The sequence below is a fragment of the Tachypleus tridentatus genome, chromosome 1 (assembly GCF_004210375.1).
Source record: "Tachypleus tridentatus isolate NWPU-2018 chromosome 1, ASM421037v1, whole genome shotgun sequence".
Lineage (NCBI taxonomy): Eukaryota > Metazoa > Arthropoda > Merostomata > Xiphosura > Limulidae > Tachypleus > Tachypleus tridentatus.
This window is the reverse complement of record NC_134825.1, coordinates 175,151,251-175,179,166: the sequence shown is the minus strand read 5'-3', so window position 1 is coordinate 175,179,166 and position 27,916 is coordinate 175,151,251. Positions and strand designations below refer to the sequence as shown.

General features: G+C 34.9%; 1 protein-coding gene across 2 annotated transcripts; it reads left to right on the top strand.

Moving 5' to 3' along the window:
* The first annotated feature begins 465 nt into the window (after positions 1–465).
* On the top strand, positions 466–26,941 carry LOC143230605 (uncharacterized). 2 transcript variants are annotated; one of them, XM_076464457.1, is made up of 7 exons: positions 466–547; positions 798–911; positions 3,322–3,422; positions 16,402–16,579; positions 18,670–18,767; positions 21,400–21,556; positions 24,691–26,941. In XM_076464457.1, the coding sequence occupies exons 2-7, from the start codon at positions 836–838 to the stop codon at positions 26,628–26,630; spliced, it is 2,550 nt and encodes an 849-aa protein (XP_076320572.1). In that variant the 5' UTR covers positions 466–547; positions 798–835; the 3' UTR covers positions 26,631–26,941. The 2 variants fall into 2 exon arrangements, with proteins under 2 accessions (XP_076320572.1, XP_076320566.1); XM_076464451.1 differs by having other exon boundaries at positions 470–584.
* Positions 26,942–27,916: the final 975 nt, after the last annotated feature.

Here is a 27,916-nt window from a genome sequence, read left to right as displayed (position 1 = left end):
CGAGAGATCTCAGCCACATTTGACAGGAAAATACATCAGCATAAAGTTGAAAAGTACCATAAAGACAAAATTAAAATCTAGTAATGAACTTCAAACCTCGTGACACTGTTCTGAAGCGGCTTTATTCTATAAGCATATTTATGGAAACGAATTACAAAATCCACCCCTTCGCGAACTGGCTTAATCAATACCTCATAATTAACTTTGTGTATTGACTTACCTATGCACAACCGGGGAGCCATAAAGAAAAAAAATATTTTCATATTATATTTGCAACACACACTGAATCAAGTTTCATAGTACTATAAATGCAGAATTGTAATATTTTATAGTTGCAACAACAAAACATTCATTTTGTAGTAGTTAGTTTATTCCTTAGTAATAAATTTTTAACAGATTTTTTTTCTATTTAGAGCGCTGTTGGTGAGGGTACTACGTAATAAATTCGTTACTCCCATGACGTGGGTTGCCCGCACTGACTGGTATTGCGGTAGAATATTGTTTGTAGTCGGGTGATGGCGTCTTTTGTTAACTACGTTTAGTACAAGTATCACAAATCTGTTTTGAACGCGTTAAAATGAAATGTATAAGTTTAACATTTTGTTAAGTTATTTTAAGGTTTTTGTTATAACATATAGAAAAGAGTAAAAACGTACCTATCGTAACGAGAATTTTAATTCTTCGAAACGTCAAATATGTGAAACAAATTCTTAATGTTTTTTTGTTTTTTTTGGTATAATCTTCTTTCACTAAATGAGGCACCATCTCTAATTCGGCTCTTTCTTGGTTTTTGGTAGGAGTAATTGCACCGTCCAGAAGAGAAACTGACTGAAATATGGAAGTGTTGAAAATAGAAGAACCCTTCACTGAGGACGAGAATGCTGTGATGGATGTTGAAGAAAAAGAAAGTGGTAAAATGTCACTTAGTCGTATATTCACTATGTAGACTACCAGTCCTTTGTGAGAATTTGTAGCTTGATACAAAATGTGTGGAAAAATTCCCATTACTGTCTTGAGTGGCACTATATATGTTATCATCATTAGTATTATTTAGTATCGTAGAACAAACGATTAATAAGTGGTATAATTTTTGTTTCATTATATATATTTTTTATTATTTATTATTATTTATTTACCTCAGCTTAAGAGTACAAGATGCTGCCGTTAAAATTAAGATCCATTGTTGTTCTTAAGATAAATGTTTTTGGTGAACAGCCATAATTTATTTTATCAAGTGAACATTTAAATGTCAAGATACATTAATAATGAAGTTTAGAATATCCAAACTTAACCAGTTTGCTGGAGTAACAAATAAAATATTTTGAAAAAAAAAATCCCATAAAGATGTGTTATTTATAAATTGTGTAGCTGATTACAATTGGTTATCTTATGAAAGAAGTCAAGAGAAACTTTTGTTAGTTTTCTCCCACTAGTCTGAGTCCTCTGTAGAATAATATAAAAAAAGTGAAACTACCAGTTAAATGTTTAAACAACCCTTTAGTAAGACAAAGAAGTTCATTGTATTAACTGTATCTTAACAGTAATTAAAGTAACTTCAAAACCTAATAAAAAAAAACAAACTTTCAAACTGTACAAAATCAAAAACTGTCTTCATATTTTACTCAAATATTCTGCTGAATGAGGGAGAATTTTAGTTTTAATATTGTAAATACATTAAACTGATTACGTATTCAGACAAATTCAAAACTGTAATTAGCTTTCTAAGTTAAACCTGAAATATAAACTTTGTCACCTTGTGCTCACATGATAAGCAACTTTCACAAGTAACAATCAAACAATGCTCCCAAAGTGTGATAAAACTCCCATCAGTTTTGTTTTGAAATATTGGTATTTGTTTTTGTTAAATAATGTGAAACTGGTCTTGTGCTGTTGTTTATCCTGTATGAAGAAATATCAAAATCATGTGAAATTATTGTAAATTTAAAATAACATTGTTACTTTAATACCAAACATGCAATACTTCAATAAAACTACACATTTCTTGACAGAGTACATGCTAGTTCCAATTTAATGAAACTAGAACAGGATAAAAATTACTGGAGAAAGAACTGTTAATATTTTTAATGGTTTGCACAAAATATTTTTTTCTTTAAGTGTCACAACAATCCAATGAAAGAAGTTAATATTTGAAATTAAGGGATGTGAGATTTTTGTATTAAGTAATTGTGATATTTATCAACTGTTTTACTTTTCTCTAATAAGTAAGAAAATAGGAAAAGAATAGTTAACAAAATTATTTTCTTACATAGGAAATTTGTGTTGTTGTTTTTTATTCCTGTAGTTGACATTTTTTACAAAATATCATAGATTGTCTGGTCACTTTACCATATGCCATCACCAGTTTTGTAAACTGAAGGAAGATCCTAATGATGAAATGTTTATCTTATACAGATATATTAAAATCTTACTTTATTTTCTCTTGAGAGAAGTGTAAGATATGATTTTATACTTGAAATTCCTGTAATTCTCTGTCTTTACAGAGCACTAGAGGGAATTGGAATGCCAGAAAGTTGTTCAGTTGAAAGGTTTTTGTTGTGATATTTTTCTGTTTTTATAAGTAATCTTTAAGTTTGGATGTTGATATTAAAATTCCATCTCTAGTAATGAGAGTCAAATTGGTACCATGAGTTAATTTCAAGATTTTAATTTTTATTGCATCAGATATGATAAATTATAGAGGGTGTCAAAAACCTTAATATTGCTCCACTTTATTAATTAGTAGAATGAGAACTAAATAAGAAACAGTTGTGGTATAATGAGGGCTAACAATTCAATTTGTTCTTAACATGTCCATTTATCATTTGTAGCTTGGATGTCAAGATGATAATCACCATAACTACATTGGTTGTTTGAACAGTGAGTGATGCTGTATTTTGTGTGCTCATGTGATATGCAAAGTCATTCACATACTTACATCTATAATAATGGGGAAAAAATTTCTCAAGCATTGGTTTCTCAGCTATAACATATCACAGCTGGTGTAGTTCCTGTTTTATTCAGTTTATAAAGAGATTCATTAATTAATGAACACCCCATACTACACATTATAAATATTATATGTGTGAAAGTAATATTATTAGAATAATTATTTTATAAACAAATTAAATATAAATAACAGAATTTTAAGGAAAAATATGTAAAGATCATTACTGGTCATTTATCAGTGTGTTTTATAATTAAGTATCAATATATTAATGTGTTTAAAGATAAACAAATGGAACTTGACCAGAATCTATCATGTTAAATTATGTTAATGTAGTGATACACATTGTTACAAAAGTAGTTATTATTCCCCTCTAGTAACAAGAGAAGATGTTTCCACAGAAGAGGAATCTTCAGTTACAGTCTCTGATTTTAAAATAAAAAATGAAAAGTCTGATGAAGTATCACAGGACACTGAGGTAATCTGTAGGTTATAAACTTTATTAAGATAATTATTATAACTAGATATTTTTAGAGAACACTTACACATGTTGATGTTACAGAACATTTGGTGTTTGAATTGTTACAGTAAACAAAAATGTTCTCAGCTACAAAATACCATACTCTTGGTATTCAGTTCCAGATGTGGGAAAGATTGGTTCTTCATCTGGTTCATCGCTAAATATTCTAGTAAAAATGTTCTTTTTTATTACTTTGTAAGATAATTTTAAAATATTAATTTGGAACCAATAGATCAGTTTCATTTGATGTAGTTTGTCATTTCACAAATATTCTTCTTAGAAGATACAATAAATTGTTTCAGTGTTGGTTATCAGGGAGTAATAAGTTTTTGTATTAGAAGATTTTATTCTGAGGGTCTTACCTGAGGATGTTTTTGTAACTGATTTTTCAAAGGCAGAAAAACATTTACAGAAAGATTAATTGTTTAGATATGGTAGCTTTGGGTTCTCTCTTTTTGTATGATCATGTTATTAATGAATTTTAAACTTCTTGATGATTAGAAACCCACTTGAAATAAAACCTTTTTTTTGTTAACTTGAAGATGGCCTGGGAAAGTAGAAACATTGCTTATCAGTGAGTGTTAATACCTGTACCAGCCGTTCTGAGCTAGAGATTTTGAAACTGTATTCTAAGTAGAACTTTTATTTAGACCAAGTGTATGGTTGAGATCTGTGGATAATACTTTTTGAGTGTGGAAGCATAGTAATGGAAGATATAATAACCATATAAAATTAATTAGCAATGAATATTTGTAACTCTTTCAGACATTTTAACAACTGATACATTAATACAGAAAGACTGAGAAGTTTAAACATTGTATTTTGTTAACATCTCAATTTCTATTTCTCTGTTAAATATGACTTTAAATACGAAATAATGTGGACAAACATCCCCTGAACATAAAACTTGTTTTTGGAGGGTATTGAGATGTATGTTCTAGTGACTACCAGTTATAGAGCTTAAATGCGTTATTATTTTTACATAGCTGTGGTAAATGAAAATGGTCGCACTAATCCAATGGAACAGTCGAGGTTTGCAGTCAAATGTGAAAGGCATCAAGGATTTCATTGACTTTTATCATCCCAAATGTCTTTCTTTACAGGAAATATTTTTGAAACCTACTAATACAGTCACAGTTTAACAATACTCCTTATTCCGAAATGACAGGTCATGCGTAAGACAAGGAAATGGGGGAGTACCACTGCTGATTGATCAACATGTGCCCACCTGGTCCTTGCCATTGAATACACCCTTGGAAACTGTAGCCATCCATTTCTCCTTGGATCATACCATCACTGTTTTGTTCTCTGTACCTTATCCTTGGGAAAACATTCATCCATCAGACCTTGATCCCCCTCATTGAGCAGCTGTCAACCCCCTTTTTAATTTCGGGGAATCTTAATTGGCGTAATCCCCTCTGGGGTGGTTCTGGTATTGATGTGAGGGGTCGTGCTATAGAGCATATGCTCCTGAATTGCAACCTAACTCTCTTCAGTACTGGCTCTTACACTTATTTTTATCCCTCAGTGTGGATTCTTGTATGTGATGAGGGGACCTCCCAGGGAAGGTTCTGTTGTTTCAGTTTACCTCCTCTGGGATCTAAACATCCACCCACGTGTTTGTCGTGCATGGCAACCTGTGAAGGGGAGGAGAGGATCCTGGTGGTTGAGGCGTACAATGCTAAAACCACTTTGGCCTTGAATTCATGTAGGCAGGTGGCCTTTGGGTGGCCCCCCTTGGGTCAATAAGCTGGTCCACTTGGGCTAGGGTCAACCAAGTACCAGTGCTGGAAGTTCCCAATGGGTGTTGTGGACATTATAGCTGATGCTGGTGTTTGGGTATAGTGCTCACAAAACCCTGGCGTTGCTGCAGTGTCCTTGTTTGACATTGTAGTGCGTCCCTTCGTAGGGCTTCATGGTGGGTGGGGTCAGTGGGCACTGAAGTTTCCCTTTCTGTATTATGGATACTCCAATTAAAAATCCTAATAAAATAGTGAAAAAAGTCTATAGGTAAACGACCACGTCTTGAAGACTGAGCAGCAATCCTAACTATTCGTACCACCTGTTGTACGTCATTTTCAGATATTGCACTCACTTTCAGACAAATATTTAGGGCAAATGTCTCCCTTTTCCATTCAGAAGGGACTAGAGGGACTTGCTGGCTCTCCAAAGTCAGTAAAAAAGCTTCGATCTGGTGACGTATTGGTGGAAACATCCACATCTCAACACAGCAAGTGTTTCTGCAGTGAGGCATATCTCCACTCGCAAAGATAGAAGTATGGTGCCGACCAATGTCCTCATTCTGACATTTACTTCACTACGTCTGCCTGCCACTATCAAGGCAGGTTATTTTAACTGCAGAGTACGGCCATACATTTCAAACCCTCTCTGATGTTTCCAGTGTCAATGGTTCAGTCGCTTGAAGACGTCTCGTCGTGGTTCCTTGACATGTGCTTGATGCAGTGGCAAGGACCATGATGCCTATGAGTGTGAAACGGACCCTCATTGCATCAATTGCCATGGCTCTTGCCAATCCTACCTTTGTTCTTGCTCTAAATGTTTGGAAGAAAAACAGGTGCAGCATTTGAAAACGATTCATAACATTACCTATCCTGAAGCTCAAAAATTGTTGTCCACCACCTCATCTCAGACATACACTGCTGCACTTTGTTCCACAGCTACTGTGGAAGTGCAGGCAGATCTCTTTGTGCCTTCTAAAGAATGGTTCTCCAAACAAATGAAAAGTCTTTTGACCTCCATGGTTTAAAAAGTTGATGAATATACTTCGACCACTATCTCTGCCCCTTGTATACATTCCACCAAACCCGAAGATCCACATCCTTTGATTCCAGGTACAGGCATTTCCTCAAATCCATCTTCCTCTCTCACCCCAAGATGCAAAACAATCATTCATTCACATCCTCAGTCTAAGGAATCTCCTTCCAACAGCAAAGACCTGCCCAATCAACCCAGGACATGATCCATGGAGGCTGACAGACCTTCCTCAAATAAGGAAAGTATGGAAAGCAGATGTCGTAAACAGAAGGGTTCTCTGCCCAATTTGCCTACATGTAAATAAAAATGGCCACCCTGATACGCTGGAATTGTTGAGGTTTACAGTCTAATCTGGATGACATCAAAACACTAATTGCTTCCTACTATCCTGTTTGTCTCTCCTGACAGGAAACATTTCTGAAAGCTATCGATGCAGTCACCTTTAGGCAGTTTTCTTTGTACAGAAATGACAGGCTGTGACACTGGTTGATCAGCATGTGCACACCCTTTGAGGCCATAGCCATTCGTGTTTCTTTGGGTCATACCATTACTGTTTGTTGTCTCTATCTGTCACCTGGAGAGACATGATCAATCAGTTTTTCATCCTGGGGGCTTAAATGGACATCATCTTCTCTGGGGAAGTACTGGTATTGATAGGAGAGGTCGCTCTGTAGAGTGTATGCTATCTGATCACAATCTTTCTTTTTTAATACTGGTTCTTCCACTTACTTTCATGCACCTAGTCAGTTCTTTACCGCTATTGATCTCTCAGTTTGCTCCCCTTCATTATTTTCCCATTTTTCATGGAGGGTTGACAATAATCCATGAGGCAGTGATCATTTTCCTGTAATCTTGAGAGAGACTGGCCATGATCAGTGCCACTCTACCTGCATGTTCCAGTGGAAGCTTGATCAGGCAAACTGGTCCGCTTTCACTGCTCTCGCAGAACTTGATCCAGACATTGTCTGTGAGCCATCAATTGGCGACTGTGTGGCAGCAGTAACAGACTGTATTATACAATCAGCTGCTCATTGTATTCCTAAAACCTCGACACGTTTTCCACTATATCCTCGTCCATGGTGGAAGGCTCAAAAATGGGCCTGTGATACTTTCCTTAGTTATCCTACACTCTCGAACCACATTGCTTTCCAGCTGGCCCGTGCACATGCTCGATGGGTATGACGTCAAAGCCAGAAGGAATCTTGGATTAAGTTCACAACCAGCTTATCCTCTGCCACCAGTTCCAAAGTTATTTGGGACAAACTTCGAAAGGTCAGTGGGCAATATCACTCTGTCCCTCTCTTGATCTTTCTCTCTGATGACCAGGAAATAACTGATACCCAGCACATCACTGATACTCTCGGTGAAAGCCGGGTATCTAGCACTTTTGCCTATTCTCCAGCTTCTCAGCCATTAAGACTCGAGCAGAGTGATCACCTCTTTCCTTTTGAGCTGATTGTCTCTGTGGCTATAATTGTCCCTTTACACTGGTGGAATTGAAACTGGCCCTTCATAGGTCTGGTAGTACATCGGTTTGACCTGATGATATACACTATGAGATGCTGTGCCATCTATCTCCTGCTTCTCTTGCTGTCCTTCTGGTTGTTTTTAATCAGATCTAGCAGGAGAATGTTTTTCCTGATGCCTGGTGCCAGGCTATTGTCCTGCCTTTCTCCAAGCCTGGGAAGGATCCCAAGATTTCTTCAAACTACTATCCAATTGCTTTGATGAGCTGTCTCTGTAAGACCTTAGAGAAGAATGTTAATGCTCATCTTGATTGGTTTCTTGAATCAAACAACCTCCTCTCACCCACCCAGTGTGAGTTCCGACTACAGTTCTCCACCATGGACCACCTGATTCGACTTAAAACGTCAATCAGAGAAGCCTTTCTCAAATGACGGCATCTTGTATCAATATTCTTTGACATTGAGAAGACTTATGATACAACATGGAGGAATGACATTTTGCAAGACCTCCATATATATGGGTTACGTGGCCATTTACCCATGTTTATTAAAAAATTTTTAATGGACAGGAGAATCCAAGTTCGTGTGGGTTCGACACTTTCCTGTTCTTTTGTACAGGAACTTGGGGTCCCTCAGGGCTGTGTTTTGAATGTCACACTTTTCAGTACAGAGATTAATGCTGTCACTGAACAACTCCCTCTCACTGTTGCAAATGGGCTCTATGTCGACGACTTTCACATCTTGTGTCAGTCATCGAACATGAGATATATTGAGTGGCAACTACAAACTGTCCTTTATTGTTTACTGAAGTGGGCCACATCAAACAACTTTAATTTCTCTCTCTCTAAAACTGTTTGCATGCACTTTTGCTGCTAACGGTTATTCACCCTGATCTCGAACTCTGTATCAGTGAAGTTTTGCTGCCATCTTTGAACATCCTGAGACCAAGTTCTTGGGGCTTATCTTTGACTGTAAGCTGACCTTTATACCACACTTAAACAGCTTCAGGTCAAGTGCACAAGAGCACTAAACATCCTCCGTGTCCTCTCTACTGCCAGTTGGGGAGTGGATCGATGTTCTATGTTAAAGGTATATCGTGCTCTTATTTAATCGAAACTCAACTATGGATCAATGGTTTATGGCTCTGCCAGACCCTTGGCCTTAAAGATGCTGGACCCCATTCATCATCAAGGACTTCGACTCTGCACTGGGGCTTTTCGCACCTCCCCAGTTCAGAGCTTATACGTAGAATCTCGTGAACCTTCTCTGCACCATTGCTGTTTGCAACTGTCTTTTACTATATTCTTCAAAGCTTTATTCCTTACCAAAACATCTCACCTATGGATGTGTTTTACTTCCTCGATGGGCCATACATTTTCAGAACAGACAATCTGCCATTGCTTCTTTTGGCATTCGCATCCAGGTGCAATTGGATGAATTGGGTCTGTCCTTGGATAACATTGCAGAATCCACTGGTCAGCCCAGCCCACCATGGCTTATTACAGTACCAAAATATGATCTTTCTTTAAGTCATCTGAGAAAGGCAGATACTCCCGATTGGAAATATCGTCTTTTATTTACTGAACATCCTTCGAACAATCTTTCCATTCCAATTTATACGGATGGTTCCAAATCAGGTAACTCTGTGGGCTCTGCCATGGTTTGTTGCAGTTTGGTGGTTGTGTGCAGAATCTCCTCTACAGCTTCTGTGTTCACTGCTGAACTGTATGCCATATCTCTTGCCCTGGATCATATTGAAGCTGAGCAGTACTCCAACTGCACTATTTATACTGACTCGCTTAGTTCTAATACTGGCCTTGGACTCACTATATGTTGGTTCACACCCTGTTCTCGCTGATATTCAAAACCGACTAGCCAATTTCTCTTTAACATCTACTTCTATCCAGTTTTTCTGGATACCAGGCCACATTGGTATTTGCAGGAATGAGCTTGCATACATGGCAGCTAAATCTATCTGCTCTGGCACTATTACCACTGTGCCTGTTCCATACATGGACTATGGTCCTGTAGTCAAGGCTTGGCTCTGTGCCAGCTGGCAGTTGACTTGGAGTGAGCGACGCTAAAACAAGCTTTTCAAAATAAAACCCTATTTTGCTGTTTTGCCGTCTTGTTACCGTAAGGATCAGAAAGAGGAAGTTGTTCTTACTAGACTACACATTGGTCACAGTTTTTCAACTCATTGTTTTCTTTTATCTGAAACTGATGCACCAGTGTGTAGTTTGTGTAACACTGAGATCACAATAAGCCACATTTTACTTTCTTGTCGTTATGACTCTCAACGATGGTACTATTTTAAACATGCTCTGTCCCAAGGTTTGTCCATAACATTAGACAGTGTTATTGGTGATGGTGACACTGTCCACCTTGATAAAGTTTTTAGTTTTTCAATTACCATTAATCTTTTTAATGTCATTTAAGTGTTCGATATTTATTCATTACACCTTTTTAATTGTGGTTCTGTTTTAAGAGTCTCAATATCTCTAGTTCAATTTGAAAATGGCCATGACATTAAATAACTCGACACCAGGACTGGAAAGACCAACTTCAGGTGACTAACACTGCTGTTTGAACTACCCTTTAGTCATCTTGATGAGTTATTGTTAAAATTTTGCTACATGTCTTTTAAAACTTTTATTATTTTACTTTTTGAAAATGGCCATAATGACACATAACTCTGAACCATGACTGGAAAGGCCAACTTCAGGTGACTGACGGTGGTTCTTGTACTTACCTGTTGGTCTTCCTGGCAGGTTATGATCATTCCCATTATGCTACAGAAAGTCCTTTACAACTTCTATAACTGTAGTTTCTCTCTTAACAATGTAGACTGGATGACAACGTTGGTTTTATGCCATTTATGTTTTCAATTGCTGTTTTGTTTTTACCTTCATTTCCTTTTATGAATTTTACTACGTTTACTTTATTTTTACTTTTTTACCAGACGTTTGGCGCAGATAGCCTAGCTGCTTTGTGCCATAAAACACTAAATCAACCTATCAACTTTTGATGGAATAACCATCTCTCTCTGCTATTCCTGCCCACTCTCTCAGTTGTGCTGTAATGCCTTTTCCTACAAAGCTCATTTGCAATTTCTAATTTTCATGTTTGAATTCACTTGTTCTCACTGACACATTCAGAACTTTTTTGTTCCTGAATTAGTATGTATTAGATTTTCTGCTGCAGACAGTAATACTATTGTAACAGGCAACAATATATATGGTACAATTTCCCAGGACAGGTCAACTTTATCTGTTGAGGAAGTGCATATGTTTGTTCACAGGGTATTAGGGTCATACATTCAGTTGGTGTTTTCTTCTTTTTTAATGTGACACTGTTTCTGATAAGGAAGGTGCTCAATGAGTCACCACTTTGATTCTTCCTTTTCAGACACCTTTCCTTAGTTGTTGCCAACACATCCTTCAGTTGGGGGAGACTTGGTCTTTTCTTTTCTTCCTCTGGCTTCAAGTTCTTCCAGTAGACTTATGGTATGTTTTGTACCAGGTTGCTGTGTTGTGGTAGGTTCAGTTTTGATACCCTCTGTATGATTTTTGCACTTCTTTACACACAGGAGACTTGCATATTTCATGTCATCAGTGCTTGGAGTTTGGTTACATGTGTACTTTGTTATCTGTGTTACTTTAATTGCATGTCATATTTATCATTACTTTGTAATTTCAGTGAACTTAATCATGTATATTTGTTAATGTTGCATATTTTGCACATTTATTAATAAGTACTTTCCACTGGCATGTTTCTATTGTGTTTTTGTTTCTTATCTAATTTGTTTTTCTGTTTGGGTAGTTTTTTTTCATCAGTATGTGACTTAATACAGTGTTTTGTCCTGTAGGCTATTTTTAATGTATGGTAAATAATTTATTACTAATTGTGGCATGTTTTGTCCTGTTTATTCTTTACTATTGCATATTTTGGTAACTATGTTTATTTAATTGGTTTGTTCACTTCCTGTTTATAACTACTTTATTAACTTGTTATGTATTGATAGTTTGTTTCTTATTAATTATTACTAATAACATAATTTGTTTTGTTTTTTAGTGTAGTTTACTTTATATTCCTTCTTATCTGTTTATGTATTAGACTTCGTTACACATCCTCTGTTGTTTTTGTTAATTTCTTTTGATGTTAAATATTGTTTGTTTATGTTTTATCAATAATATTCATCTGTTTATGCACTTGTTATTATTACAAACTTTGTATACTGGGTAAATTTATGTAGTTTGTTTCATATTTAATTGGGTATGTTTTGTTAGTTTCTATCTTACTACTAGAAATATGTACTTCTTTGTTCCCTTTGAATAATTTTTTCTTGTTAAATATGTACCCTATAATTTTAGTTAGTGTGAGACTTTACTCTGTGTCCTTGAACAGGGTATTTTTTCCATCTGTACCTTAGATATTGTTTCTTCTCTCAGTTCACATGTTTGTTATTTTTACATTGTTTATGAATGAAAGATTTTGATACTTTGTTCACATGGTGTATGTATAATAGCTTCTTGTATTATCTGTCCATTGTTATATCTTAATTTTTTCATGAGTGTTCATTTGTGCTGTCCCTTCCTAATTTTTATTTGTGGAACTTAAAATTTTGCCTTGTTACTTCACTGACATGTTTGTTTCTTTTCCCATTCGTATGGCTGTGCTTAACTTTGGTTTCTTTTCATACATTTGTGATTCAGACAGCTCTTTACATGTTTTGTCAGGAAATAGAAACTTTTGACCATTTTTTTTTCACTTAATAAGTCTTACATTTTTTCCTCCTAATTTGTCTAGGTCTTGCTTGTTTTCTTCCATTTTCAGTTCAGAGTCTGTACTTCTACAAGTTGCAGAACAGGTTGGTTTACTTATTACGAGAGGGAAATCCATTCTGAACCCCTCAGTACTCCATTCATTTAGGGATTGTCTTTCCCACATCAGTTGAATCTAACTTTCTACTCTGTCTTTTACAGTATACGTTCTATCTCTTTGAGGATGTGGACTAACTTGGAAGCTTTCATTCTCATGGGTTTGACATAAGAGTTCCCTTCAGTGTACACTTTTGATCTGTGATTTTCATAGCTCCCTAATTTGAACAGAGTAACAGACCATGACAAGGGTGTTGCTTGCTCCACAACTTTCAGATTTACATCTGTTCTCACACTTCTCTTTAGGGGTTTGAGGTTCTTACCTTTACACCTGGGAGATTTCTAGTTCCTGATCAGTCAAGGTGTCTTCTCTCATTTCACCTTTCTTGAGCTGTGTTCCACCTCATTTTTCTTTTACAGAGGATGATTGTGATGACACATTCTCACCTCTTCACTGTGGTCACTTGTATCACTGACCCAGTGGGTACTGATTCCTGGTCTGTGCTTTCTGATGCTGGGTCTCTTTTCTATCATCACATTGTCATATTTGATTGTGTGGTGACCTGTGAGGGGGAGGGTAAGATCCTGGTTGTTGAGGGGTTCAACCCCAACACACCTCTTTGGTATTGAATGCTTGTAGATGGGTGTTGGGTTAGTTGGCTGGTTCTCTGGGATGAGGTTCAACTGAGTACAAGTATTGGACATTTTCAGCAGGTGTTGTGGACCTTGTGTCTAATGCTAGTGTTTGGGTATAGTTCCACAAAATCCTGAGCTGTTTCCAAGCCTTTTGCTTTTAGCTCTGTAGTGTATCTTCTCATAGCTTGTTGGGTTCCATGGTGGGTTGGTTCAGTGGACACAAACTTATTTCTTTCATATGGCTTTTAACACCTCACTGTTGAACAATCCTTGATTGGTAGTGACTGTGCTTGGAGAGCTGTAATACTTATTCTCAAGCTGCAGTTGATAATGTACCTCAGTTCCTCATTTTACATTCACTATCTGCAAAATTCCTTGGGCAGATGTTGCTGTTTTTTATTTGGAAGGGATCAGAATGGCTCGTTGGCTCTACCAAATCTGTCTGAAAATTAAAATTTGGAGACTTCTGGTTGAATCATCAAAACAAAAACACACCCAACTTCTCTTGAAGTCCAAGACTTTTGGGATTTGTCTATTCAGATTACTCCCAATGCTACCCTAATATATCTTGAGCATTTATTGCTGAGAGGGATGTTCTTAACATCCCCGCATCAGAGATTTTTGCTGGTCCCTCTACTCTTCTTTGGCCTACTCATCTTCTCATTTTGATGTTCACTATTCTGTGTCCCCCTGAATCTGTGATTGCAGGTTATTTACATTGTAAGGTTTAGCTCTATAACCCTAATGCTCTTGCATGGTGTCCATCATGGCTCTGTTTTGGGTATCATACTTTTCAGTATTAAGATCACTGCCATCTTTCATCAGCTTCCTCTGAATGTTGCAAACAGTTTATACATCATTGACTTCCACATTTCATATTGGTTGTAGAACACGAGGTTCATCAAGTGACAGCTTTAGACTGCCCTCAATCATCTTGTGCATTTAAAATCATGCATTTTTTTTTCTTTTTCTTCAAGAACAATGTGTATGCACTTTTTCCACCAGTTGGGATTACATCTTGATCCTGAGCTATGGTTCAGTAATGATGTTCTTCCCATGGTGCCAGAAACAAAGTTCTTGGGACTTGTTTTTGACTTCTATTCCACATCATCGAGGAACTTGTATCAGGTGTATCAGGGCACTGAATATTCTCTACGTTCTCTCTTCTACGTCTTTGGGAGACAATTGATATTCTATGCTACAGAACTATCATGTTCTCATAAGATCAAACATAGTTACAGGTTTTTGGATAAGGTCAAACAAGCCTTGATTGGTAAATGAAAACCTTCAGCACTTAGTATGCTGGACTCTGTTTACTGTCAAAGTCTGGCTTTGCATGAAGGCATTCTGCATTTCAGTGATCTACAGTTTGTACATTGAGCACCATGAATCACCTCTTTATCTTCGATGTTTGCAACTCTCCCTGCAGTATGTTGGTAAACTACATTCCTTGTCACAGCACCCCACCTGGGATTGTGTTTTCCACCCTTGGCAAAACACTGTCTATTATTCCACACAGGAATGACTTTGGTCTAATGTTGGACAACATTTCCGAATCTAGTATGTTTGAATTGTTCATCCATGACATATTACTATTCCCACATGTGGTCTTTCTGTGAGTCACCTGAAGAAGGAAGATGCTTCACACTGGAAATATTGCCTTCTCCTTGCTGGACATCTATCAAACCATTCATCCATGGCTATTTATATATATGGTTTGAAGTCATTTGCCTCTGTGGGCTGTATGTAGTTTGTTTATGGCTCATTGGTTTTGCACATACTTCCCTGTATTGATTGTGTTCACTGCTGAGTTGTGTATCATCTCTATTCTCCTTAACAGTTTGAACTATTTGGACCGATTTTATTTCATCATCTTTTTGTAACCAATTTTTCTGGATACCAGGCAACATTGACATTCAGGGAACAAGCTTATCAACACTGCAGCTGACTGTGTGTGCTCTGGTGTCGTTGTAGCTGGGTCTATTCCATATGTGGACTATGGTCCTGTGATCAAGGCTTAGGTTTGCACCAGTTGACAGTCAGCCTTGGCTGAAGGACATTCCAATAACCTTTTTCAGATCAAACCTACAACTGTTCTTTGGCTGTCTAGTTTCTGCAGGAATTGTAAAGAGGAACTTATCTGACAAGGCTCTGCATTGGTCACAGCTTTTTAACCCATTGTTATCTTATCTGGGGCTAATGCACCATTATGTGGCCTTTATGACATTCACGTCACAATATCTCGCATTTTACTGTCATGTTGTCATAATGACCAGGTGCAGCAGCATAATTTTGGACATGTTTTCACTCAGAATTTACTGTTGACATTTATTGGTGTTATTGTTCACAGTGACACTGTCTGTCTTGACTGCTTTTATCTTTTTGTGGGCCATTGGTCTTTTTAGTTCTCTTTAGGGTTTACATTATTCTGGGATTTCTTTTACCCTTTTAACATTTTTCAAGGAATTGTTTTACTTCAAAAAGAAAATGAAAAAATTCCTAATTTCTACAAAGGTTAGGTTGCTCTTTTACCAACTGTTATGGTTCAGATAGCCTCTTTACTTTGTGCCATTAAATGCCAAACAACCAACCATCACTAAGTGGTTCCTCGTTCTGTGGATATCACCATGTGTTTAAGCATGGTACTGTCTTGTCCATTGTCTGAGCTCAGGACCATTTTGAACTCTTTCTTCCCAACCTTATTTTATATTCATTTTCCACTGATAATTTCCAGTTTTGGTTTCCATTATGCTCACACTTCTTTTCCTTTCTCTGTTCTTCACCAGTAGTTTCTCAAAGGTTTGTCCAGCTCTGGGGTGACCTTGTCTTCCACTTCTGGATTTTGTCTCCCTGGTCCTTTCCCTCTTCCATTTCTTATGCCATTTCCCATTCTATCTTTAAGTCTTTGTCTTAATGTTCCATCTATCTTCTCTCCCTCATGACCTAATTTCCAGGTGTTGTTGGGTATCAATAACATGAAGCACCTATTGTTTTACATTTTTGTCTTGTTACATGTTGATGCAGCTTGCACATTCTTAACAGTTAGTTATGTAAGCATTACTTTTTCTGCCCATTTAGAGGGCAGTCAGTAATCAAGATGGTCTTTGTGTGTGAGAGAGTGTAAGTACATATTAGAAATACATTTTCAATGGAAGAAAATCTTCTCTTATTTTGATTTAGAACATATTTATGGAAGTTAAAACTGAGAAAAGTGGTGATTCACCAAAAGAGGGCAGCACTTCCAAATTCAGTGACAGTGATGAAGTTGTTGACTGTTCACAACGTACAAGTATGAAAAAAGAAAAAGAACCAAGTCATGAATTTCAACAAACTAACACTGGATTAGAAGTTTTATCAAGTGAGTATAACTAATTAAACATATGATAGACAATAGAAGGAAATTGTGTAATAAAAAGTGTTAAATTTTATTGAGTCAATTTGTAACAAATTTATCTAAACTTGTTTTATTTTGGTGATATCCATCTTGTATGTACTTTATGATATCAGTGGGACATTTAGTGGGTACAGAATGTACTGTTAAACCTTATTAAAGTTAAAAGTAGTGTTAAATATGCTCAAATTTACAAAAACAAAGGAAGTCTAAATCTTCCTCGTATACATACGCATGATACTTGTGAACAACTTTTACTTGGGAATAGCATTAATTAAGGTTAAATCCAGTTTGAAGTGGATTGAAGATGGTTCAAAGTGATTTCAGTCACTAAAATGTGTCATTGTTAATGTTCCAGTATTAGCTTTCCTTCTGAAAGTTTCTATATTTGTTCTGTATACAGATGCTAGGGACAGTAGAATTGATGTAGGGTTATAAACACTGGATGGAATGGAGTGTTATAGTGTAATGTTACATCTACCAAGTGACGTTACTGTAGTAAGAAGAAAGACCTGCTTGTAGATGTAGTGTGTAATGAACAGTTCTGGTATTACTGGTATAGTTGATAATTTACTGTTAAAGTACACCATACATTGTTGATGTGGCTGATTCATACAGTAGTTGTAGATATAATCTTATGTTAGGTCACAATGTTGCATCAATATGTCTTGGTTCTTACAGCAGACTTGACATGCAAGTAGACATTTTGTACTGGCAAATGAAAACTTGTACATTGTTTGTTGGATGGTCAGATTCTGGACCTAACGTTATTGTTATAAAGTCTCAGACGTGACACTGGGCTATGGAATAAATGAAAATTCCATTTACAAGTGAATACTGGTAATGCTAAAAGAATAGGTCTTTAAAGGATCTGGATCCATCTTAGGGATTACTTGTCACACAGTAGGGGGAGGCAGGACTATTAGTAAGAAGATTGTAGAATCACATAACATCTGTGATACACTTGTTTAATGGATTGAAGCTGTGTTAGAATGCTATACATTTGTTCGTTATCTCTAACAGACTGATGATTCTTTTTGCATATAAATATCCATGAAGTGTTGCTAGTTCACTAGGTTAACACCATCTTCTGTTATGGCTGTCAGGATATGACTCATGCAACTTTATTGTTGTTTCTTAATCATTTGACAGGTTGGTATTTACTTGTAGGACATCACCTTTCCAGCTAAAAAGCTTCTGTTTTAGATCCATAACCATAATATTTGGTAGTCTACCACATAACAGGAACTTTGAACTTAATAGAATAGTAAGATTCAATGTAATGTCTACTTCAAATCCTTCTAACAAGGTAATCTGTGTTTCAGTGAATTTATTCTTTGATATTCATCTTGATGTTTTTGGAACATAATATAAGTCATATATTAACAAAATATGAAGATATGTGGTTTTTATATTATATTCTAGTTTATCAATATTGGTAACTTGAGTTTCTAATTTGTGCGAAACTACAGACGTAGTATTTTATCACAAACATCTAATTTGAACCAGTGCTTCATTCAGCACACTATGCGACTCACAAATGTGTATATTTGGATGTTCTTTTAAAATTTACTTTTAAATTAAGAAATTAACTAATAATATTAAAGTTTAAATTATCTACAGTTTGATTCCAAACTTACATAAAATACTAGTTCAATGAAATGTTGAATACAAGTCAACAAATGAGATGACATGGCCTTTGATCCATAACCCATTGCAAAAGGGTTAATTTGATTCCTGTTCTGTGCAACAAAGAAGGAAGTTAATAATTTATAGACACTTTGTGTCGCATGTTAGAGATGATGTAATAATATTATTAGAATAATTACTTCATCGAAAAGTTTAATCAAAAATTAAATTTGATACAAAAAATTTCCAAAATTATTGTTATTAATTTTTAATATTATTTTAATGTTATTTCATGTTTGTATGATGGTTAGGAAGTTTAAATAAACTGGAGCATCAAAATGAAAGTGCATCATTTCACAAAGAGAACTTGTTATAATGTAACAACATACAGATGTTCTGTTATTAAAATATTTATTGTACTCCTCTAGTGACAAGAAAAGATGCTTCCTCAGAAGAAGATTCTTTGGTTAAGGTCTTGGATTTTGAAATAAAAAAAGAGAATTCTGATGAAATATCAGATACTGAGGTAATTTGTATATAATACACTAATAATTGTAGGGAACATTTATGCAGTACTGAGGTTGTGTAATATCTCAAATTTATTAACAACAAAAAATTTTTCTTCAGTTATGAACAGAGATATTTTTTACTGTTTTTTGCACTTGTTCATGAAAATTTGACCTGGATAAAAACTTTCGTAAACTGAGTTAAGTATTTGTATACAATAATTGCTGACTGTTTAACTGTTTGCTTGGGTAAGCTAAGGTATGTAACAAGTTTTTTACTGAATTATGTTCAAAGTTTAAGTAACTTTATTATCAGTACATCCAAGTAAGCATTGTATCAAAACATTTTTAACTGAAGTTTTGACGTTATATGGATTTTTAATTCCAAAACGTAATATTTCTGTTATTACTTGATTGTCAGGATTTCTTTCTTTGCCCATCTAAGCATTGGTCAGATTTTTTCTATCTTACTCCTTGTACTCCACTCAATTGTCTGTGGACATATTTATCTTATGTTACTTTTTGCCTGTGTCATTGCACCTTCTGTCCCAATATTGTATACACTCATCTCGTTCAGTTAATGTTACCAGTTTTTCTCCACATATTCGTTAGGGATATGTATACACTCATCTCGTTCAGTTAATGTTACCAGTTTTTCTCCACATATTCGTTAGGGATATGTATACACTCATCTCATTCAGTTAATGTTACCAGTTTTTCTCCACATATTCGTTAGGGATATGTATACACTCATCTCATTCAGTTAATGTTACCAGTTTTTCTCCACATATTCGTTAGGGATATGTATACACTCATCTCGCTCGGTTAATGTTACCAGTTTTCTCCACATATTCGTTAGGGATATGTATACACTCATCTCGTTCAGTTAATGTTACCAGTTTTCTCCACATATTCGTTAGGGATATGTATACACTCATCTCGTTCAGTTAATGTTACCAGTTTTTCTCCACATATTCGTTAGGGATATGTATACACTCATCTCATTCAGTTAATGTTACCAGTTTTTCTCCACATATTCGTTAGGGATATGTATACACTCATCTCATTCAGTTAATGTTACCAGTTTTTCTCCACATATTCGTTAGGGATATGTATACACTCATCTCGTTCAGTTAATGTTACCAGTTTTTCTCCACATATTCGTTAGGGATATGTATACACTCATCTCGTTCAGTTAATGTTACCAGTTTTTCTCCACATATTCGTTAGGGATATGTATACACTCATCTCGTTCAGTTAATGTTACCAGTTTTTCTCCACATATTCGTTAGGGATATGTATACACTCATCTCGTTCAGTTAATGTTACCAGTTTTTCTCCACATATTCGTTAGGGATATGTATACACTCATCTCGTTCAGTTAATGTTACCAGTTTTTCTCCACATATTCGTTAGGGATATGTATACACTCATCTCATTCAGTTAATGTTACCAGTTTTTCTCCACATATTCGTTAGGGATATGTATACACTCATCTCGTTCAGTTAATGTTACCAGTTTTTCTCCACATATTCGTTAGGGATATGTATACACTCATCCTCGTTCAGTTAATGTTACCAGTTTTTCTCCACATATTCGTTAGGGATATGTATACACTCATCTCATTCGGTTAATGTTACCAGTTTTTCTCCACATGTTCGTTAGGGATATGTATACACTCATCTCGTTCAGTTAATGTTACCAGTTTTTCTCCACATATTCGTTAGGGATATGTATACACTCATCTCGTTCGGTTAATGTTACCAGTTTTTTCCACATATTCAGTTAGGGATATGTATACACTCATCTCGCTAGGTTAATGTTACCAGTTTTTCTCCACATATTCGTTAGGGATATGTATACACTCATCTCATTCAGTTAATGTTACCAGTTTTTCTCCACATGTTCGTTAGGGATATGTATACACTCATCTCCTTCAGTTAATGTTACCAGTTTTTCTCCACATATTCGTTAGGGATATGTATACACTCATCTCATTCAGTTAATGTTACCAGTTTTTCTCCACATATTCGTTAGGGATATGTATACACTCATCTCGTTCAGTTAATGTTACCAGTTTTTCTCCACATGTTCGTTAGGGATATGTATACACTCATCTCCTTCAGTTAATGTTACCAGTTTTTCTCCACATATTCGTTAGGGATATGTATACACTCATCTCATTCAGTTAATGTTACCAGTTTTTTCCACATATTCATTAGGGATATGTATACACTCATCTCATTCAGTTAATGTTGTTAGGGATATGTATACACTCATCTCCTTCAGTTAATGTTACCAGTTTTTCTCCACATATTCGTTAGGGATATGTTTCTCTAAAGAAGTGCTGTGATCATTCGATCTCTGTATGAATTTTGTGCCACTTGCATGATTTGTGTTCAGAAATATTAATAAATTAAACAAATTCCCTTCCTCAAGACATGCAGTTTTTAGACATGAATTCCTGGTCAGTTACTTAGTATTTGTCAACATTTCATTTTGGTTTTTCTGGTAACTTAATACATAATTTTATTTTTTCTGTACTGTAATTTTAACTTTAGTTAAATCATCTACATACAGTAGAACTAAAGTTGAAAAATAACTTTTTATGAAGTTTAGATGATTTCTATTAACAATATTATTTATCATTAGAACATACTTGTCGATGTAGACATTGAACAAATTAGTGATTCCACAAAGGGTGACAGTGATGATGAAGTTCTAGATTATTCAGGAAATGTTGACATGAGTTTGAAAAATGAAAAGGAACCAGAAGAGGATTTTCAACAAGTTATTTCTGGGATGTGTGGTGAGTGTAAACTTTAAGAACTATATTGTTAACTGTATGGTGGTACACATACTAGTGGAAAAGTACTGGTGTTTAATAATGTACAGTTTCTATAGACTAAAGTTTTTGTGTTTACATCTAGTCATGTTTGATGTGTTTTATGATGTTCTTAATAACAAGTATATTATGTAGATGTGAAACCCTACGTGCCATTCTGGTTATCACTTTCACTGAAGCATACAGGTTTCAGTAGATTTGTTATTGTATTAAAAAGTGGACATACGTAATGTTTATATTATTAGTAATTATCTGTCTGTTAACTGTCATTGTCTTCAGCTTTTACTTGGATTCTAAGAAGTTTAATGGTCTTCTCCATTACCATAACATTAACTTTCTCCCATTCACAATGTGTCTCTTACATACATTTATTTGTCAGCTCAACTTGGTCATACTTAGTATCAGTATAATACTTGGTTTTCATTGGTGTTTTAATAAAAAAGATGTAACTTCATAGCCATCTCCTCTAGTGTTGCAAATCTAGGAGTTATGTGTTGATTTATTTTTGTCTGTTTGTGTTATCAAAGGCACCTTTTTTTTCTTAGAGGATGATGGCCACTCTTCATGAAGTATCTAGTAACTTATATTAAAACAGCTGTTACAGATATACAGTAATATATATAATGAGTAATAAATACATAGTTGTGGATCTTTCACTTTCATCACCATGAGTAATAAATACATAGTTATGGATCTTTCACTTTCATCACCATGAGTAATAAATACATAGTTATGGATCTTTCACTTTCATCACCATGAGTAATAAATACATAGTTGTGAATCTTTCACTTTCATCACAAGTAATAAATACATAGTTATGGATCTTTCACTTTCATCACCATGAGTAATAAATACATAGTTGTGGATCTTTCACTTTCATCACGAGTAATAAATACATAGTTATGGATCTTTCACTTTCATCACCATGAGTAATAAATACATAGTTGTGGATCTTTCACTTTCATCACCATGAGTAATAAATACATAGTTGTGGATCTTTCACTTTCATCACCATGAGTAATAAATACATAGTTATGGATCTTTCACTTTCATCACCATGAGTAATAAATACATAGTTATGGATCTTTCACTTTCATCACCATGAGTAATAAATACATAGTTGTGGATCTTTCACTTTCATCACCATGAGTAATAAATACATAGTTGTGGATCTTTCACTTTCATCACCATGAGTAATAAATACATAGTTGTGGATCTTTCACTTTCATCACCATGTGTAATAAATACATAGTTGTGGATCTTTCACTTTCATCACCATGAGTAATAAATACATAGTTGTGGATCTTTTACTTTCATCACCATGAGTAATAAATACATAGTTGTGGATCTTTCACTTTCATCACCATGTGTAATAAATACATAGTTGTGGATCTTTCACTTTCATCACCATGAGTAATAAATACATCGTTGTGGATCTTTCACTTTCATCACCATGAGTAATAAATACATAGTTATGGATCTTTCACTTTCATCACCATGAGTAATAAATACATAGTTGTGGATCTTTCACTTTCATCACCACGAGTAATAAATACATAGTTGTGGATCTTTCACTTTCATCACCATTTTTTTGCAAGTAATAAATACATAGTTGTAATAAATACATAGTTGTGGATCTTTCACTTTCATCACCATGAGTAATAAATACATAGTTGTGGATCTTTCACTTTCATCACCATGAGTAATAAATACATAGTTGTGGATCTTTCACTTTCATCACCATGAGTAATAAATACATAGTTGTGGATCTTTCACTTTCATCACCATGAGTAATAAATACATAGTTGTGGATCTTTCACTTTCACCACCATGAGTAATAAATACATAGTTGTGGATCTTTCACTTTCACCACCATGAGTAATAAATACATAGTTGTGGATTTTCACTTTCACCACCATGAGTAATAAATACATAGTTGTGGATCTTTCACTTTCATCACCATGAGTAATAAATACATAGTTGTGGATACTCTTTCACTTTCACCACCATGAGTAATAAATACATAGTTGTGGATCTTTCACTTTCACCACCATGAGTAATAAATACATAGTTGTGGATCTTTCACTTTCACCACCATGAGTAATAAATACATAGTTGTGGATCTTTCACTTTCACCACCATGAGTAATAAATACATAGTTGTGGATCTTTCACTTTCACCACCATGAGTAATAAATACATAGTTGTGGATCTTTCACTTTCATCACCATGAGTAATAAATACATAGTTGTGGATCTTTCACTTTCATCACCATGAGTAATAAATACATAGTTGTGGGATCTAGCAACAGATTCACTTTCATCACCCATGAGTCACCATAAATACATAGTTATGGGATCTTTCACTTTCATCACCAGGAGTAATGAATACATAGTTGTGGATCTTTCACTTTCATCACCATGAGTAATAAATACATAGTTATGGATCTTTCACTTTCATCACCATGAGTAATAAGTACATAGCATTCATTTGGAAATGTGTACAAATAGCTTAACTGTTGTTGTTAATTAAATTTTACGTCTCCAAAACGTTTTTCTCTGAATTTAGTATCTCTTTACAGAGAATATCTCATTGGAAAAGACAGATAATTGTTATTGTTTACTTTTGGAAATACAGAAGCTTTTCAGCACACAAATTATTTCTAAAACAACAGTTCAAACCTACATTCTACATGTATTTGTTCTCAACCAACATAAGGCTATCTTATACAGTTACTAAGACTTCAACCATCTTGGTGACCGTTTTGAAGGCATTCCACTGTCTTTGTACTATCAACTGATTGTTTTCTTCAAGTGTGAATGATGGACAGAAGATGTAAATATTGATTAATAATTTGTAAAGCCTTACCCAACATTTCTTCTAATTTACAGGCTTTTTTTGAAAATGTAAACTGCCCTAAGGTTTGTTTTGGTTCCTGGTGTATGTTATATGCATTATTGTTTTAAGTTTGGTTTTTGATCTTGTATAGGAATTAGCTGTATATTTAACAACATTCAATATAACTTATTAAGTCACCAAGTCAGTATATCTGTACAACTGTTAACTTGTGTATTTTTAAACTCATTTTTCTCATTATAGATCCAGATTCGTACATGAACAAATATTGTGGAAAACAGTTTCCAGAATATGGTATTGAGGCACAAAGATCTCTCTTTTCAATGTCCAAAAATTATAGATCTCTGAATTCAAGTGGCATTGATATGTCCGATGAATCAAATCTGAGGGGAAATGATAGTAACATTTCTCATAGTGAAGCTGAATTGTACAGTAGCATTGCAACTGACAAAGGATTGGAAATAAATCATCTGGAATTTACTTTGAGGACACAACCTGGAAAGAAACCGTACAGTTGTCCAGTGTGTGGCAAACAGTTCATAACAAATGGCTATTTAAAAATACATATGAGGATACATACTGGAGAAAAACCATACACTTGTGTAGTGTGTGACAAAGGATATCGTAGTAATAGTCAATTAAAACAACACATGAAAGTACACACTGGAGAGAAACCATATTGTTGTGCAGTTTGCGATAAAACATTTGTAAGTAAAAGTCAACTGAACAGCCATTCAAGGTCACACAGTGGAGAGAAACCATATAGTTGTGTATTGTGTGATAAAAGATTTGGAACCAATGGTTTATTAAAACAACATGAGAGAGTACATGCTGGGGAGAAGCCACATAGTTGTGTAGTGTGTGGCAAACAATTTATAACAAACAGAGATTTAAAAATACATCTTAGGATACACACTGGAGAGAAACCATACAGTTGTGTAGTATGTGGCAAACAATTTGTCACAAACAGTAATTTGAAAACACATTTGAGAACTCACACTGGAGAGAAACTGTATAACTGTGGATTGTGTTGCAAACAGTTTGTAACTCAGAGTACATTAAAAAAACACATGAGAATACACACTGGAGAGAAACCATTCAATTGCAAAGTTTGTGACAAACAATTTAGAACAAATGCCTGTTTACAAGCACATTTGAGAATACACACTGGAGAGAAACCATACTGTTGTTTAGTGTGTGGGAAAAGTTTTGGGACAAATTCTTGTCTGCAAGGACATCTAAGGATACACACTGGAGAGAAACCATACATGTGTGTAGTGTGTGATAAAGGATTTCGAAACAATACTCAGTTAAAAATACATGAGAGAGTACACACTGGTGAGAAACCCTACAGTTGTGTAGTTTGTGATAAAACATTTGTGAGCAAAAGCCACCTTAACAGCCATATGATGACACACACTGGAGAGAAACCATACAATTGTGAAGTGTGTAATAAAGGATATCGAAGTAGTAGTCATTTAAAACAACATGAAAGAGTACACACTGGGGAGAAACCATACACTTGTGTAGTTTGTAATAAAAAATTTGGGTGTAAAAGTCATCTTAGTAGACATGAGAAGCTACATAATGGAGAGAAACCGTATAATTGCTTTGTATGTGGACAAGAATTTGAAACCATTGATGAATTAAAAATGCACGAGAGTGTGCACATTGAGGAGAAACCGTACAATTGGTTTGTGAGTACAGAAGAATATATAACAAGTACCTGTGTACAAGAACCAGAGATGGAACCTACTGAAGAGAAACCATACACTTGTGAAGTGTGTAATAAAGGATATCAAAGCAGTAGTCATTTAAAACAACATGAGAGAGTACACACTGGTGAGAAACCATACAGTTGTGTTGTATGTGATAAAAAATTTGGGAGTAAAAGTCACCTTAACAGACATGAGAAGATTCACACTGGAGAGAAACCATACAGTTGTGCAGTGTGTGAAAGAAAGTTTGTGACAAATACCTATCTACAAGATCATATGAGAATACACACTGGAGAAAAACCATACAGTTGTGGTGTTTGTCACAAAAGATTTCGAAGCAATAGTCTGTTAAAAAAACATGAGAAGGTACACACTGGAGAGAAACCATACAGTTGTACAGTATGTGGAAGAAAATTTACAAAAAATTATAATCTTAAAATGCATCAGAAGATGCATGCTGGATAGAAACCATTGTGTTAATCCTGACAAAGAAAGTAAAAGAAAGACACTTTAAAACTCATCAAATGACACGATCTGGTGAGAATCATATGTTTATGTAATATGTAGTAAAGAGTTCAGAACAAACTGTTATCTAAAATGCATCATGGAATACACACAGAGAAAAACATGGATAATTTGTATGTCAAAGTAGTTGTGTGTAGTTATAACATTAAAATACAAGAAATTAGGAGAAAACACAACTTTGGGAATCAGGAAATGATGATATGTTTTGTAGAATAGTGTTTGGGTAAAATAAAGTAAGAAACATAAACTTATAGTGTGTTTAAAATTCACAAGTTTATTGCATGTAGCAATGATTTTGAGTAACAGATGGACTGAGAGAATCTCAAAGTACATATGTAGCTGTAACCATACGTTTGTGTTGCACGTTTGTGAGGAAGTTCATGGTGGACAATTCCTGAGGAGAAACTGTACAGTTACTCATTGGAAACATATCCTAAAGCTGTGTTATATAACACAAGGACTTGACATTAAACCAGTAGATACAGGTAGATGAAAAACTGTAAAGTTGTATTGTGTATGGTAAGTGTAATTTTTAAGAAATAATTATTCATAGTGTAGATCAGTGGTCGGCAGACTTATTTATAGTGGGTCTTATGTCATAAGTGTAATGAAGTAATGGATCTGTTTTGTTTTACTTATGTTTATATTTTCTTATAAGCTATAAGGTTTTTTTTGTATAGGTACATTGATTGAAGTCAAACTTGAACAAACATTTGATGAAGTAAAATCAATGTAAAAACTGAACTGAAGTAAGTTGTTGGCTTTTATGATGCTGCTTTACTTTGTATGAAAGCTTCAAAGTATTTGGGTAATAGTTTGTTTTAGTAAGATGCATGTATCTGTTTTCTGCAGTGATTCTGTTTCTTGATTAATTTATAATGAATTTAATTTGTTAAAATACCTGTTCACATGTATAATTCAGTCCAAATGCTGAAAGAAGAGCAAAGACTATTTCCCTAAGGAAAGATAATTTGGATGGAAGATGTGCATATATCATATTTAGGTGGTTTTCCTGTTTTCTCAAGGCTCATTCTTAAGTTTTTGAATTTATCTGTTTATAAAGATTAATTTCTAATTATTAATTTCTAATTATCTTCTTATCTTCAATTCCAAGGAAGTTGAAATATTTTAATTCCAGTAAATTCTCATCTGTTTTATCTGGCTTTACAATAAAGCCAAACATTGGACTGTAGGCCTTAATATTTTTAAATCTTGATTCTGACTCC

Bases quoted from the DNA above. Each gene is read 5' to 3' on its own strand.
- LOC143230605 (XM_076464457.1), top strand. From the start codon at position 836: ATGGAAGTGTTGAAAATAGAAGAACCCTTCACTGAGGACGAGAATGCT. The intron at 3,423-16,401 runs GTAATCTGTAGG...ATTTTGATTTAG, and splicing joins AAGTATCACAGGACACTGAG to AACATATTTATGGAAGTTAA. The intron at 21,557-24,690 runs GTGAGTGTAAAC...TTCTCATTATAG, and splicing joins AGTTATTTCTGGGATGTGTG to ATCCAGATTCGTACATGAAC.